We start from the raw sequence: 16,992 nt of genomic DNA on the forward strand, positions 1-16,992 counted from the left end.
TGTGTGAGATGATTTGTGAAGTAAAGTGTATGTTTTACAAAGAGTATAGATTTCTTGTGCCGGTCCTAGTGCTTGAACTCATGGCCTGGGCAATCTCCCTGAGCTCCGTTTGCTCAAGGCTGGCACTTTCACCTCTTGAGTTACAGCTCCATTTCCAGCCTTTTGATGGTTACTTGGAGATGAGTAATTGGGTGGATAATCATGGACTTTCTTGCCTGAGCTGGCTTTGAAACATTATCCTCAGATCTCAGCCTCTTGAGTATTTAGGATTACAAGCTTGAGCCCATCAGTACTCAGCAGGAGTATGGCATTTTTTAATGTGTGAAAGCTACAGCCTTAAAAATATTGATAGATTTCCAGAAAAGGTAATCTCTTTTTCATGTAGTGTGTGACTTAGTGAAACAGATATGATCTGAAGATTGGAAGAGGACCTCATTCAGGTAGATAAGAAGGCTGAGTGTGTGTGTGTGTGTGTGTGTGTGTGTGTGTGTGTGTGTGTGTGTGTTGCCAGTCTTGGGGCTTGAAATCGGCCTGGCTGCTATCCCTTATCTTTTTTCCAAAGGCTATAAAATTCTATTGAGTGGGAATTTTGAAATTATAAAGCTGTTTTCCATTTCAGTAGAGAGGTGATAATAGAATGTTGCTACTATACTGCAGCATAAAAGAGAATAGACAAGAGCAACTTATTATTGTAAACATCTAAAATACTTTTGACAGTACTGAGGCCGGGCATTATCCCTTACCTTAGCTTTTAAATGTTTTTATGGTTATTGTAAAGGTGATGTACAGAGGAGTTATAGTTATATAAGTCAGGTAATGAATGCATTTGGGGGAGGGGAAATGTCACTCCTTCCCTTGATCTCTCCCAGTTTTTCCCTCCCATCCCTACCCACAAGAGTACATTTCTTTTTGGAAAATGTCACCTCTTCCCTCACACTCTCCCAATTCCTTAACTTTTTGGCTCAAGGCTCTTTTTCTACCACTTGAACCACACCTACATTTCCTGCACCTGTAAAATAAATATTTAAGAAGGCATTTCACCAGGATTCAGTCTGTTTAGGCCAGGAACTAGGTAAAATTATCTCTGAGGGGATCTCAATGGGGGGATATTATGTTGTCCTCTATAGAGGGTTCTACAACACTAGCAGGCAGTTAACTTGAGATCTATTAGCTAGCAATCTTCTCCCTATAGCTGGTTCTTAGATATTGCTGGATCAAACAAATGTGATACTTTGGTGACTGAAGACCTTCCATTCTTAAATGGGTTATACCTTACTCTGTGGGAAATTCTACCATTTTAGGGATTTGGAAGGCTGGAGATTTAGGCAGTCAGATTACCCTCCCCCACCATCAGGCCTCAAAGTCCCCAGCAGGCTCATTCCTTTGTATAAGCCACCCTCTTTCCTTTAGCCAAGTGTTTGGGCCTTTCACAATTTTTTTCTTTTACTTTTCTGTTTGTCAAAAAATGAAGCCCGACTTCTTTTTCTTGAAAAGGAAGTCTTCAGCAACCGTTCAGGTTCAATGAGATTAGTTAAAGAATTAGCCAGAAGAGAAGGTAAGCATGAAAGATTACTAGGGCCTAGCCAGGCATGGTGATACATGGCTGTAATCCTGGCTACTTAAGAGATGTTGCCAATGGTCAAGCCTATAATCCTACCTATGCAGGAGGCTGAGATCTGAGGATTGAGGTTCAATGACAACTTTGGTCAAAAAAGTCCATGAGACACTTATCTCAAATTAACCAGTAAAAAGCTGGAAGTGGTGTGGCTTGAGTGAAAAAGTTAAGGTACAACATCAGGCCCTGAGTTCAAGCCTCAGTACTGGCACATATTAAAAAGGAGAGAAGGGGCTGGGGATATAGCCTAGTGGCAAAAGTGCCTGCCTCGGATACACGAGGCCCTAGGTTCGATTCCCCAGCACCACATATACAGAAAACGGCCAGAAGCGGCGCTGTGGCTCAAGTGGCAGGGTGCTAGCCTTGAGCGGGAAGAAGCCAGGGACAGTGCTCAGGCCCTGAGTCCAAGGCCCAGGACTGGCCAAAAAAAAAAAAAAAAAGGAGAGAAGAAGCCAGGCACTGGTGGCTCATACCTGCAATTCTAGCTACTCAAAAGAGACCAAGATCTAAGGACTGAAGTTGGAAGCCAGCAGGAAAGTTTGTGAGACTCTTATTTCCAGTTAACAATGAAAGAGCCAGAAGTGGAGCTGTGGCTCAGTTGGTAGAATGCTACTTGAGCAAAAAACAGCTCAATGACAGGGCACTTGCACTGAGTTCATGCCCCAGAAACACACCCAATAAAGATGTGGGCAGGAAGGTCAAAATCTGAGGCTAGCCTTGGGAAAGGCCCTGTGAAAAAAACAATGGGAGTTGGGTGCTGGTAGTTTAGGCTCATAATCCTAGTTACTTAGGAGGCTGAGATCTGAGATAAGAAAATCTGCCAGCCTGGGCAAGAAAGTTGATGAAACTCCTGTCCCCAATTAATTAGCAAAGAAAGAAGGAAGGAAGGAAAGAGAGTGCGAGACAGAGACAGAGAGAGGAGAGGGGAGGAGAGAGAGAGAGGGAGAGAGAGGAAGAGAGAGGGAGGGAGAGGAAGAGGAAAGGAGGGTAAGAAAGGGGAGTAGAAGGAGAGGGGAGAAGAGTTGGGGGGGAGTAGAAGGAGAGGGGAGAAGAGTTGGGGGGGAGAAGAGGAAAGTGAGAAGAGAGGGGGAGGGGAGGGAAGTGGAGAAAAGAGGGGAAGGTAGGTGACAGAGGGGAGGGGAAGTGGAGGGGAAGGGAAGTGGAGAAGGGGAGAGGAAAGGAGAAGGGAGAAGTGAGGGGAGGAGAGGAAGCAAGCTGGAAGTGGCCCCGTGGCTCAAGTGGAAGAGTGCCTGCTCTTATCTGAGTGTTATCTACAGCGTTGGGCTTCAGAGTATACAGACCTGTGAGGAAATCAATTTCTCTGGTTTCTTTCTTTTTCTTTTTGGTGGCTATACTGGGACTTCAACTCAGGGACTGGGTGCTGTCCTTTAAAAGGACAGTACTCTTCCATCTGAGCAACACCTTTACTTCTGGGATTTTCCTGGTTAATTGGAGTTAAGAGTCTCATGGAATTTTCTGTTCTGACTGGTTTCAAACCAGGATCCTCATACTTTTAACTCAGGAGTAGCTAGGATTACAAGCTGGAGCCATTAACGCTCAACTTTCCCGCCTTTCTTTCTTTTTTTATTTTGTCAGTTGTAGGACTTGAATTCAGGGCCTGGGCACTGTTCCTGAGCCTCTTTTTGCTCAAGGCTAGCACTCTACCACTTGAGCCACAGTGCTACTTCTAGTTTTTAAGTGGTTAATTGGGGATAAGAGTCTCACAGGGATTTTTCTTTCCAGGCTGACTTTGAAACATGATCCTCAGATCTCAGCCTCCTGAGTAGCTAGGATTCCAGGTTTGACCCACTGGCACCCAGCTCCCCTCCTTTCTTAATGGTGCCATCTTAGGCCATGCAGCTAAGCCTCAACTTTCTCTTCTGTAAACTAATGAAAACAAACTCAAGTTTATTGAAAGGACAAAATGCATATGGAAATTAAGGAAATTATTTTAGTCAAGTTGTTGTGGTTGGGAGAAAGTTCAAAAAAAGAAAAGAAACAGGATGTTATGGGGATAGGAGCATATAAGCAGGCGATTCATCCATGAGACTTGAGGGAGTTGCAAAGACAGGTAGTGATAGACTTACCAAAGTTCACTCTGCCCCTTGTGCCACACCTCCATTTCCAGCTTTTTTCAGGTTATTTGGATAAGAGTCTCTTGGATTTTTCTTTCTGGGTGGCTTCAAACCTTATCCTCAGACATCAGCCTCCTGAGTAGCTAGGATTGCAGTTATGAGCCTCTGGCAACCGGCTGCAATGAGCTCCTTTTGAACCTTTACAAAAGGATGGAGAGATTTCTCAACTCTGGCTACATCTGGAGGCCAGAGCTCAGGTAAATGTTCAAACAATTATCATAAGACCTGACTTAAGGTAGTCATTGATGTATTCAGTCTTTTCTTCAAATAGAAGGATGTACAAAATATTGTGATTTCAGAAAAGCCTGGCAGATTTCTTAGCTAACTACAAAAGACTATACCGCTGTAGCACATTCACTGATACCCTCTCTATTCCCACCCCTCCCCCCTTCGACTCCTGTAAGACTCATGGGGAAGACCCTTGGGGAAACAGGATTTTTGACAAATGAATCTGAATCTTACAGATGAATTCTGTAAAGAGTAAGGAAAGGAATATGTTCTAGGTAGGGTTAAGAAGCCAAACTGATACAGATTTAAAAGAACCATAGCCAAATTACGTTCTAGGGCAAGTTGGCCAATGAAGAGAATAAATTGCTATGAAGTGTAAATGAAGGGCTGGGAATGTGGCTTAGTGGTAGAGTGCTTGCCTAGCATGCATTAAGCCCTGGGTTCGATTCCTCACACCACATAAACAGAAAAGGCTGGAAGTGGCGCGGTGGCTCAAGTGGTAGAGTGTTAGCCTTGCACAAAAGAAGCTCAGGGACAGTGTCCAGGCCCTGAGTTCAAGTCCCAGGACTGGCTAACAAGTGTAAATGAGCCACTCACAGCAATGTTTAAATTGCTACCAGCTATTCTCAAGTATGAAATTGGAGAATAATTTCTATGAGGATTGGGAGAAAGTCCTATGTATATTTTTTAGCCAATCTACAAAATTAGAAGGATTTCATAATACTGCTTTCTCCACCCAAGAATCCCCCAAATCCAAGTATGCAGAAAGTTTAGCATCCGTGGATGCTAAAACCAACTGTAGTAGAATGCTGGGAGAGGTAAAAATCTAGAATTTAGTCAGGTGTGATGTCACAACTGTAATTCCAGTACTGAGTAGGCTGAAACAGAAGGGATGAATTTAAAGTCAGCCTGGGGTATATAGAAAATCCCTGCCTACAAATATCCTACATCCTACCCCCCCCCCCCCCCCCAGGCCTTTTGCTTTTCTGTGCTGCTAGGGCTTGAACTTGGGGCCTTGCACTCTCAGTTGGCTTTCAATTAATGTTGATGTTCTGTTACTGAAGCCACACTCCCATATTTCAATTTTAAACTATGAAAAAAAAGATGGAGAGCATTTGAAAATCCTTCTGTAGAGAAAAAACAACTAAGATTCAGAAAGGAGCAGAGACTTGTCCAAGGTTACAGTAGTTAGTGGTGAAACCCAGGTAAAACTAGAACTCAGGCCTATGTACTTTCAACTCTTTTTTTTTTTTTTTTTTTTTTTTTTTTTTTTTTGGCCAGTCCTGAGGCTTGGACTCAGGGCCTGAGCACTGTCCCTGGCTTCTTCCCGCTCAAGGCTAGCACTCTGCCACTTGAGCCACAGCGCCGCTTCTGGCCGTTTTCTGTATATGTGGTGCTGGGGAATCGAACCTAGGGCCTCGTGTATCCGAGGCAGGCACTCTTGCCACTAGGCTATATCCCCAGCCCTACTTTCAACTCTTAATCCAGTAATTCAGGCAGAAGGGCTACCTATCTCTGTATACTTGCCATGAGAGCAGATATTTTTTCAACTCAGCCTTAATTATGTGTTAAATGTTTTCTATATTTCTGCTTAAATGTCTAAAGTTTTCTACTGGATTAGTTATTGATTCATAGAACTATAACTATATATACACAAATTATATAAAATTATACTATACAATTTTATAAATATATTCATACAATTAAATTATAAACTAGTTTATAGTAATTAATTCATCTATTTAATTTATACAAGAAAATATATTTGGATACAACATAAATGTTATAAATATATCTTATACTTTGTGACTATATTGATCATATACTTATATGTAATATTTTAAATACATTATATTATGTTATAAATATAATCTAGTAAGATATTAAGTATATTATATTATAGTTACAATCATTAATATTATATTAAATGTATTATACTTATATATTTACTTTACTATGCATTTATATTTTATAAATATATGTTAATATCTAAATATATAAACATATATCTTATACAATGAATTTATAAATATATGTTCATAATTAATTTACAAATATATTCATGTTATATATAATTAGCATACAAACAAATTTATCAGCTATATTTGTAAACAATATGTAAAATATTTACTTAAAGATGTATTTACAAATCATATAGAAATTATGTATAAATATAACTCAAAGAGTATTTTTAGGAAGTACACTAGCTTTCCTCCTCAGTCTGCCCAGGGCCGCAGCTGATTCCCTCTCTCCCTCCCCCGCCCCCGCCCCCGCCCCCGCCCCCGCACGGGTGGCCGTTAGTGAGGAAAGCCGTTGAGGTAGCCTAACGTTGGTGGAACCTAGAGACCGAAAGCTGAGGAGCTGTTAGGGATGTTACGTGAACAGAACACTTCCTGTGGCGAGGACGTAATTACGTCTGTGACCTCGATGTTTCGTATTCCGATTGGCTACGCTCATACTGGAAGGCGGGCTTGCGTCGGGGTCATATTTTCCCATTGGCTGCTGGAGCTCGGCGGTCCGTTAAAGTCATAGTAGCACGCGAGGGGGGTGGGTAAGCCAACGGTTGCGGCACGAGATCAGACCTCCGCGTTAGTGTTGCGGAGATGGACCGCGTGTGGAGTGCGTGGTACAGAAAGGGTGTTAAAGAGAAAGACTTGTCGCCGGCAAAAAGCCAGAGAATCGTGGTCTCCTGGCTTAGCAAGGCGGAATGGGACCAGGTGACGGTTTATCTGTTCTGTGATGACTTAAAGTTGCAAAGGTACGCGCTGAACCGAATCTCCGCGTGGAGGAGCAGGTAAGGCGGCCACTGTGTCGCATACCGGCAAGTTCCTAAACGGTTCAGTTGGCCAGTCTCCCCTTCAGTTGTCAGATATTACCACTTTTCTCACGTATGCGGGGAAAGTTGAAGCCAGGTTCGGTTTGTAGAGGGTAATCCTGTGACAGTTTTAACATTGTTTCGTTTTTCTTGGGGAGAGTCATTGAGGGACTAATGGGTCCGGATCCAGGGCATCTTTCGTACTGAGATTACGGAGAGGAGGGAAGGGGTTTGACTGAAAAACCGCATCTGCCTGTGTGATGTATTTATTGAAGTCTAGTTGGGTTGGGGCTGACTAACAAGGAATATGGGGCTTCTCTGAGAGGTGGATAGTGTGAAAAAATGTGTATCCATCCCCACAATTGATTGACAGTCTAGCAATTAGGTGTCCTATATATACCTTAGGCAGCCCCTCGTGCCCTGTGTTACTTTGAGGTACTATGAACCGTGTCTCCCACTTTGGTTTCGTCTCTTCATGTACACCCGAGCTAGTATATGTAATAGGAATGTTTGTGCAGTGACCAAAATTCTGAGGTAGATGGTGGACAACTGTAAAGGACTTTTATGACGGTGCTGGTCTGTGGCTCCTTTAGGTTAGGCAACGAGCTTCCTCTGGCAGTGGCTACTACTGCTGACCTGATACGTTGTAAACTCATGGATATAACTGGTAATGTGGGCCATGATGAACTTAGACTGCTGTATGGCATGGCATTAGTCAGGTAAGACCGACCTGGGACTAAGAGTGGGGAGGTTGGCTTTGGGATCTGTCAGATGATTGGCCTGTTGTAAGCAAAGCTTGGTTTCAGGCACTACCAAAAACTAAAGTGCCATGGCTTGGCTTGTGATTGCATATACTGACAGCTTTTGGTACCTCATGCCAACATAACTTTTCTTTCTTTCCCTGTTCTTGAAAGGCACCATCTATTATTCTTCTGGCCATGTGGGGAGGATTTGGATTGGGTGCCTTCTGTGTGGGTCTCCTCCAGTTTTCATAATCTAAATTTTGTTTCTTCCTTTATTAAGTCCTTGTCCACAGGCTTTTTTCTGGATTTTATATATTTTTCATTATTATTATGCAGCTATACAAAGGGGTTACAATTCCATAAGTCATGTTACCAGTACAATGCTTCTTGAACATCGTTCTCCCCCATTTTCCCAATGCCATCCCTACCCTCAAGTTACATAGTTCAGTTTTTTTTTGCCAGCCCTGGGGCTTGAACTCAGGGCCCGGGCAGTGTCCCTGAGCTTTTTTTGCTCAAGGCTAGCACTCTACCACTTGAGCCACAGTGCCACTTCTGGCTTTTTCTGTGCATTTGGTACTGAGGAATCAAACCCAGAGTTTCCTGCATGTTAGGCAAGCACTCTACCACTAAGCCATCTTCCCAGCCCCCATAGTTCAGTTTTTACATAATGTACGCTGAGTAGAATGACTACATTTGCACACCTTTCATTCCCCTAGAGGAACTTTCTAATTTCCCTTGGCTGTGATTTAATGTAGATTTTACAATTGCATCCCTATTTATATGTGCACCAACTATTTTTCCTTTTATTTCCTTCATTAATGAAAGGTTGCTGAGTTGTGAAAGTGAAGACCTGAGCTGAGAGTTCCTGATTTGCAAAGTTGGCTCATACAAATGGGGGGAGGGGCAGTGAGGAGGTTGTCACTGAGCTTTCATGTCAAAGTCTAGTCTCATCCCATTCTCTTTTTCTTGATCCACATTTCCTCTTCCATCTCCAAATCATCTTATATAGTCCTTCATTGTACCACCTGTAGCACATTCTAGCATTTTATGTCATAATTATTTATCCCAGATTGGACTCATCAATGTCTAATCTGTATGGCTTCAATACAGAGCAGACTCAGTAAATGTTGGAGTGGCTGTAACTATCTTTGTTTTGGCTGACATCAACCATATTAACAGGACACTCAGTTGGAAGATTGTGGAAATGCATGGTGTCAGTAATGAGGCAAGGTATTTTGTATAAAACAGTTGTTCTGGACTGTATCACTTACTTCTTCCCTAACCCCAGGTTTGTGAATCTTATCTCGGAGAGGAGGACAAAGTATACCAAGCTCCCCCTCAGGTACCTGGCTCAGGAGGTATGTATGATAAAATGGCCTTAATTCTTTTTCTTCTAGACAGTTTACTAAATGGGTATGAGGTAAAGTATACTAACAGGCTTCATCACATCACTACTAGCTGAATTCAGCAGGAATTCCAGAGCCTCATCTTCCTTTTTTGGTGCCAGTTCTGGGGCTTGAGACACACCTCCACTTCTGGCTTTTTTGGTCATTAACTGGACATGAGAGTCTCATGGACTTTCCTGCCCAGGCTGGCTTCGAGCCTCAATCCTGAGAAGCTAGAATTATAGGTTCGAGCCACCAGCACACAGCAGGAGCTTCCTTTTTTTTTTTTTTTTTTCAGTTATGGGGCTTGAACTCTGGGCCTGGGTACTGTCCCCAAGGTCTTCAGCTGAAGGCTAGCACTCTACCACTTGAGCCACAGTGCCACTTCCAGGTTTTTTTGTTTGTTTTTGTTTAAATATTTTTTTGCCAGTCCTGGGGCTTGAACTCAGGGTCTGGGGACTGTGCTACTTCTGGCCTTTTCTGTTTAGGTGGTACTGAGGAATTGAACCCAGGGCTTCATGCATGTTAGGCAAGGACTATACCACTAAGCCATATGCCCAGCCCGAGCTTCCAGTTTTAAAGGAACAGAATTGCTCCCTTATTCCTCATAACTTTCAGTGGGCTTGTCTAGCCTCACCGGCTTGGAGTGGCCCAACAAAGCTGAGGAGCCTGAATATACAAGGAACATGAAAGAGGTGGTAGTCAGAGCACCTACCCTTAGGGAGCTGATAATCTCAGGCAGGAGACGGCTCAGCCATGCTGCAAGAAGATGCTAGACATTCCTACCATGAGTTACTATGTAAACTGTATAGAGGTTCAGAGGGCAGGTGACTTCTCAGTCATCAAGAGAAATTTCCTGGAAAAGGTTTGGGAAGAAAAGATGGATAAAGGATACTCAGGGAAAGGGAAAGGGCAGAAGGAGGCTGGAGAATGTAATTGTATGCTCATTCACAGAAATCTCTGTTGCAGGAGAATGGTTGGTGGTTGGAGATGTGAGTCTTTTCTGGTTTTTAAGACCATCTCCATAGAGCAGTAAAATTAAGCAAAAGAGATCCTTGTTTGGTGCCAGTCTTGGGGCTTGAATTCAGGCTCTGTCCCTGAACTTTAGTGCTAATAAGGCTAGTGCTCTGCCACTTTGAACCACAGCTTTACTTCCAGCTTTTGGTGGTTAATCGGAGATAGGAGTCTCACTGCCTTTCCTGTCCCCAGCTGGTTTCAAACCGAGATCCTCAGATCTTGGCCTGCTGAGTAGCTAGGATTATAGGTATAAACCACCAGCACCAGGCTAAGAAACCCATTTTTAACCTTGACTCTGATAATATAACTATGGTCTTCTCCCAGAACATCAGTTTTTGTATTTGTAAAGTGAGAGGAGTTGTCAGGCTAATTTATTTCTGTGCACTTTACAGCCTTTGTATTTTTTAATTTTTATATTTTCCCTGAACTCCACTCAGGTAAACATTCCAGACTGGATTGTCGAACTTCGCCATGAATTGACTCACAAGAAAATGCCTCATCTAAATGAATGTCGCAAAGGTGAGTCTCCATCTTTGAGGAGAGTATAAATATCCCAGTTAAACACTGGAGCCTGGACTAAGTGGTATTTGAGGTAGAGGGATTGTAGGAGGAATCTTATCAGGAGTCAAAGCCAGGACTAAAGTGAAACAAATCAGTTACTAACCTTGGGCACAAAATTTAAGGGGCTATCAAAAGTCTGATGATCCAGATAAAAGCACTAGGGGGCAGTATGGGGATTTGAACTCAGGACCTTCCATTTGTTAGGTAAGCTGCTCTACCCCATGAGCCATGCCCCCTTTGGTAAATGGCATTTTAATGTGAAAAACTGCATCATGAGCAAAGTTTGGAAAATAAAAACAAGATTAAACTTACTGAGTTCTTTTGCCTCAGGCTTTGTAGGATACTGTTCTTATTTTGTTTTGATACCTTGATTATAGTTCCTTTACCTCTTAAATTTTGTGCCTGAGGTAGCATCTCTCCAGCTTCACTATATAGCAGGGGCAGTGAGAATAAGTTGAGACACATGAGTCATCAACTGTGTCATGAATCTAGGAGTTCTTTGAACATTCAAACAGTCTCAATTAGAAATATATTATTTAGAGGCAGAGAAGGAAGGATTGTGGTTTGAGGCCTGCCTGAGCATAAAAGTTTGTGAGATGACATCTCAACCAGTGGCTGGGTATGCTAGTGCTTCAGCACAACAGCAAGGTGCAATGGTATACACCTGACATCCCCAGTAACATGGAAAAGTACAAACAGGATGATAGCAGCCCAGGTTCTTTCAGGCATAAAACAAGAACCTACTTGAAAATAGGCAAGGCAAAAAAGTTAGCAACGTGGCTGAAGTGGTTAAGCACCTGCCTTGCAAGCAGGAAGCCTTGAGTACCAACCAAAAAAATCCAAAAATGAACAACCTGGTGATTTAGTCTGGCTGTGGCAACTGACATTTGGGGCTGAGTCCCAGTTTCTTCCTTAACATCACTTGCTTTTTTTAGCACCCAATGTCAGAGTGCTCAGAATTGAACTCAGGGCCCTGTGCTTACTAGGCTAATGCTCTACCACTTGAGCTACATTGTATTTGGTTACTTGAGATTTGAGCCTTGTAACCAGCCCTCTTCCTAGGACTTTCCCATCATTGCTCACAAGATGAGGTTGGAGGGCCAGAGAGTTGAGGACCTGCTAGTTGCTTGCCTGAAGCTGGTTCTACGCTATTGCCTTCTTTCCTTCTTTAGGCTGCCAGTTTGTGCTGAAATGGCTCCAGAACACCTACTGGTGCCATCAGCTGGAGAACAGTATGAAAGATACCATGGAATTTGAGGAAGAGAAGATGGAGATAGGAGAAGATAATCAAGAAGACAACTTAGGAAATGCAGGAGGAAGCCCCAGAGGAAAATCGGGAGGAAACCCAAAGTCTAATGCCAGAAGAAACCCAGAAGGAAACCCCGGAAGAAACTCTGAAGCAAATCCTGTAGGAAACTCTGGAGGAAATCCAGGAGGAAGCTCCAGTGGAAACTCAGGAGGAAATCCAAGAAGAAACCCAGAGGATATGGGAGATGACATCATAGAAGAAGAGGAAGAAGATACCAATGCTGATGATGAGCAGAAATCAGAGCCTAAGGATGATGTGAGAGGTGCAGAGTTGGATGATGGAAACACAAAAGGCAGTGAAGAAGTGGGTTCTCAAGGGAAAAAGACTCTGAGACATAAGGAGTTGTATGGTAGGTGGACATGCATGGGGATAAAGAGGGAAGCATGAGCCTGGAAGGTTCAGACTTAGAGTCAGCACTTGTTATTACCTTGGCTCAGCATTTGCAGTAGCAGTACTCTGTGGGGAGTTCTAGCTTGAAAAATTACTTTCACAAACCATTTTGCCCAGTTTCCATGGTACAGTATTTGCCTCTCAAGTCATTTTCCTTGAGTTCTGTGAAGTAGGTCAGAAAGGAATACTAATTCTCAATTTACAACTCAAAAAATGAAATGAGACAGTCTCACAAACAGAGCTGAGTTAGGCTGGTTGCCCTATCTGTCTCCCCATTCTGTTTTCAGAACGTGCCCGTCAGCTGCTGATATCTTATGAAGAGGAACAGTTTAAGGTAAGGAAGTGCCCTTGACCTGGTATACTCCCATTTGCTCCAGCATTTCTTCTTGCCAGCTACCTGAGAGAGAAGTCAAATTCTTTCTCAAGAAGGAATTTGAAAGAAAAGTGGTAAAGCATGAGGGAATTTCTCAGAAAGATGAGGGAAGAAACTAGGAATGAGATAAGAGGAACAGCGTCCATTTGGATGACCATCCAACACCAATGGAAGGGAAAAGATGAAGTTTGTGGATAATCTGCCCTTTGGGTAGTAGGGAACTACTGGGAATGGGCAGTTGCACAGCCACACAATTTTGTAGCTGATGGGCAGGTGAAGGGGTATCAAGAATTTCCCTATAGCAGGTCAACTGGAGAGTGCTATTAAGTTTTTTGTCGGTGGTGGCCCTTGAATTTAGTGCTTGGGCACTATTCCCTGAGCTTTTTTGCTCAAGGCTAGCAATTTACCACTTTGAACCACAGTTCCACTTCTGTGGTCGGTTTTTTTTTTTTTTTTTTTGGTGCTTAATTGGAGATACCAGTCTCATGGACTTTCCTTCCCAGGCTTTGAACCATGATCTTTCAATCTCAGCCTTCTGAGTGGTTCAGATTACAAGCATGAGCCACCAGCACTCCATTGGGGGTGCTGTTTTAATAGGAAAGAGATCATTTAACTCAGAAAGCATTTAGTTCAACTCTACCTTTTCAGACAAAAAGGAACTAAAGCCATGAATGATTGAAAGACAGAACCAAGGACACATACAGTTAATGATAGAACCGGAATAAGAACCTAGGTCCCCTGATTCCTTTCCTTCCATAGCCATTTTATCCTTTTATTCCCCTCTGGCCATCTCCATCCAGATGCTCCAATTGGACATCAATCTGATGATTGAGAGCCACAAGGTCTGGTTATTTTTAGTTTCTGGGCCAGCAGGGGAGTTGTGCATCTACCCTTAGGTGCCCTATCCTGTCTCCTAAAGGGCAGTGCTGTGGTCCTCTGGGAAGGGGTGCTGGAGGGGTAAGCTTTCTGATGGGCTCCTCTATTTATAGGTGCTGGAGAAATACAGATATTTACCTCAGGCTGTTAAGGCATGGAATGACATGTCCCCACATATAGAATGGATTCTGGGTGAGCTCAAGGGTATTTCGTGGGAAAACAGGTATGTAACTAAGTAACCAGGGGTTCTTTCTTTCTAGAGTAAGAGAATAGCAGCCTTATTGACATTGGTTTCCATATCCTAGTTTGCCATCCTCTGTTATAAGAAATTCCAGGCGTAATCTTTTTTTTATTATTTGGCCAGTCCTGGGGCTTGGACTCAGGGCCTGAGCACTGTCCCTGGCTTCTTTTTTTTTTTTTTTTTTTTTGCTCAAGGCTAGCACTCTGCCACTTGAGCCACACCACTTTTGGCCGTTTTTTTTTTTTTTTTCTGTATATATGTGGTGCTGAGGAATTGAACCCAGGGCCTCATGTATACGAGGCAAGCACTCTTGCCACTAGGCCCTATCCCCAGTCCTCCAGGCGTAATCTTGATTCCCCACATGTTCACTCTGTCTTTTGCATGATCTTTTGCCTTAATCCCTGCCAGCTACCAGACAGGGGTATGGGAGTCACTAGAATTACCAGAACATGAAAAGTCATTTATTCCCTGGCTAGCCTCGTTCCTCTTATCAGGTGAGATGTGACACTTTGGGCAAGTAGGAAAAGCCTATGATATTTAATACCTCATAGCCTCATGGTCTCTAGTCTATTCACAATTGTCAAAGAGTAACAGCATCCCTGGGGGAGTCATGATTGGGAGGCCTTCTCAGGGCCTGTGTCTTAGAGACTAAGTTATTCCTCTCTCATTATGGTCATATGTCTTTTTAGTGTGTGTGTGTGCAGGTCCTAGGGCTTGAATTCAGGACCTGCGTACTGTCCTTTAGCTTTTTCACTCAAGGCTGGCACTCTACCACTTGAGCCACAGTTCCACTTCTGGCTATTTTGGTGCTTAATTGGAGAGAAGAGTCTAATGGATTTTCCTGCCTGGGCTAGCTTCAGATCTTCAGACCTCAGACTCCTGAGTAGCTAGGATTACAGGTGTGAGCCACAGACACCCAGATTAGCCTCATCTTCTTAAAGGGCGGATCGTAGCTTCCTTGGCAGGTAGAATAGTCGTGCCATACACTGTGGTGTTTTCTGTAACGCTGAGCAGGCATCTGGTGGCTTCTTTAGTTGTTCTTGGTTTTTGTGGGTTTTTCTTGTCAGTCATGGGGCTTGAACTCAGGTTCCGGGTGCTGTCCCTGAGCTCAAAGCTTAAGGTTAGTGCTCTATTAATTTGAGTCACAGTCCCGCTTCCAGTTTTCTGGTGGTTAATTGGAGATTAGAGTCTCATGTTCTTTCCTGCTCAGATTGGCTCTGGACCATGATCCATAGATCTCAAGCTCCTGAGGGAGGATTACAGGCATGAGCCACCAGTAGTATCTGGCTACTTCTGTATTTAACCAAGGAGATGAGGGATGGAAGGACAGTTATTTTCTTGTCAAGCTTGGTCTGTGAGAGGGAAGGGTATAAGGGATAGAAGGACAGTTACTTATTGAGCTTTGTCTGTGGGAGTGAAGGGTATGAATGTAGTAGGACATCTTACAGTGCTTTTCTTCCTTCCTGGCCTGGTCAACTAGGAGGGAAACTTGGGAGCCACTAGCTCTGAAAGAATCAGTATGCTGTTGCTGGTTTGGTGGTTTACATTGGAACTAGATAAAAATGACAAATTACCCTGGTAGCCAATGTCTTCAACTCCTTTAAATTTCTTCTGGGTCTCTAGAACTCTATGAGTCATATTTTGGCTACCAATTGAATCCTCAGGGTTTCTATGCCAAGGATCTAGCCACAGGCCATGTAAGGTGCAGTCATTTGGGGAATGTCGGGACAGATATGTATGCTTCTTGTCAGCTGCCCAGAGCCCATCTGCCTCTATTGAAATTTTTATATCGCCTATCAATGGCATAAATATAGAAAATGGCACCCTTGTTCCAAAGAAAACACCCAGAGAGAGAAGGAGAGACATAGATGACTAAGAGAATGGTTAAGAGGAAACAACAAAGATTACAGTACCTAAATTCTGAAATCCCTTTACTATATTCCTATGCCCCTCCCTCCCTCCCTCCCTCCCTCCCTCCCTCTCTCCCTCCCTCTCTCCCTCTGTGGGCTATTGACTTCTTTTACACACACACACACACACACACACACACACACACATATTTTGTCACTTGAACTCAGGGTCTGGGCACTGTTAGGGTGTTTTTGCTCAAGACTAGTCCTCTACCACTTGAACCAAGCTCCATTTTGGTTTTTTGGTAATTAAGATTTTTGGAGATAAAGAGTCTCATGGACATTCCTGCCTAGGCTGGTTTCAAACCATGATCATCAGATATCAGCTCCTGAGTCTCTAGGATTATTAAGTGTGAGCCACCAGCACCCAGTTCTATTTATATTTTGAAGCTTGTGCAGCCACTATTACTCTTATTGTAGGCCCTAGAGCAACATGCGTTTGGCAAGTCCATGTTCAAAACCCACTGATCCTAGACACTGTTCTAGCCCTTAGACCAAAAGGTTCAATTGTCTCCTGCCTCATTTCTACCAATGATGCTTTTGGCCACATGAAGGCAAAAGATGCTAGATGCCTTGGGGCTGTTGCAGGCAGGGAGGAGGAATAGGTGAGGTCTTCTGTCTTCTTCAGTTTACAAAACTAGCTTTCTTTTCTTGGTACTGATTGTTGAACTCTGACAAGTGCTATGGTACTGAGCAACACACTCAGCCCCTTCCTCAAGTTATAAGCCGCTTTAAAATAACCAGTAAACATCCAGCATATTTGGAGCTGCCACATCTTTTCCCCCCAGGATAGGGGTCTTGTTATATTGCCAAGCGAATCTTCAGCTCGTAGGCTGATGCATTGCTCCGCCCTCAGCCTCTTAACTACTTGAGACAATAGGTTTATGCCAAAATGCCCAGATAAACTCTGGTGTCTTCTTATTTCAGGAATGCTGTGTTGGATGCTTTTCTGGATGATGGATTCCTCATTCCCACATTTGAGCAGTTGACAGCTTTGCAGATAGAATATGAAGGTAGGGTCTTGGGGACCATTACAGCCTTGAGGTTTTGAGTGGGAACACTGGGGGTGGGCCATAGGGCCCTGGGTGGGGGGATCGAAGCCCCTCAGCCCTCTTGGCTGAGCAGGACAGGTAGCCCCTGCTGATAACACAGTTGGAGCTGTCCTTAGGTGGTTGGAATTGACTAGGGTGGGGTGAGAGGGGTAGAGTGGGAGAGTCTTAATATCATTATTGTGCCACATTCATTGTGATTTAGCCACTGGCTAGAGAGCTAGAACAGCAGTACTGGAAAGGCCTTATGAGGTCATCTAGCTCAACATCCTCATGTTACAGATGGTCAGACTGAGGTCCAGAAAGGGGATGGTATTGGCCAAAAGTCACGCAGTGAGTTACCAA

General features: G+C 43.5%; 1 protein-coding gene across 4 annotated transcripts in view; it reads left to right on the forward strand.

The window, feature by feature from the left end:
* Nucleotides 1–6,507: 6,507 nt before the first annotated feature.
* The window catches only part of Las1l (LAS1 like ribosome biogenesis factor), a 33,728-nt gene continuing 23,243 nt past the window's right edge, over nucleotides 6,508–16,992 (forward strand). For 2 of the 4 annotated variants that reach the window (XM_048336049.1, XM_048336048.1), the window contains exons 1-9: nucleotides 6,508–6,772; nucleotides 7,387–7,512; nucleotides 8,825–8,894; nucleotides 10,376–10,457; nucleotides 11,672–12,157; nucleotides 12,486–12,532; nucleotides 13,561–13,670; nucleotides 16,526–16,611; nucleotides 16,930–16,980. In XM_048336049.1, coding sequence (XP_048192006.1) covers nucleotides 6,582–6,772; nucleotides 7,387–7,512; nucleotides 8,825–8,894; nucleotides 10,376–10,457; nucleotides 11,672–12,157; nucleotides 12,486–12,532; nucleotides 13,561–13,670; nucleotides 16,526–16,611; nucleotides 16,930–16,980 — 1,249 coding nt within the window. In that variant the 5' untranslated portion in view covers nucleotides 6,508–6,581. The remainder of the gene's footprint in view (nucleotides 6,773–7,386; nucleotides 7,513–8,824; nucleotides 8,895–10,375; nucleotides 10,458–11,671; nucleotides 12,158–12,485; nucleotides 12,533–13,560; nucleotides 13,671–16,525; nucleotides 16,612–16,929; nucleotides 16,981–16,992) is intronic. The other 2 variants (XM_048336051.1, XM_048336050.1) reach the window with 1 other exon arrangement.

The sequence above is a fragment of the Perognathus longimembris genome, chromosome 28 (genome assembly GCF_023159225.1).
Source record: "Perognathus longimembris pacificus isolate PPM17 chromosome 28, ASM2315922v1, whole genome shotgun sequence".
NCBI lineage: Eukaryota > Metazoa > Chordata > Mammalia > Rodentia > Heteromyidae > Perognathus > Perognathus longimembris.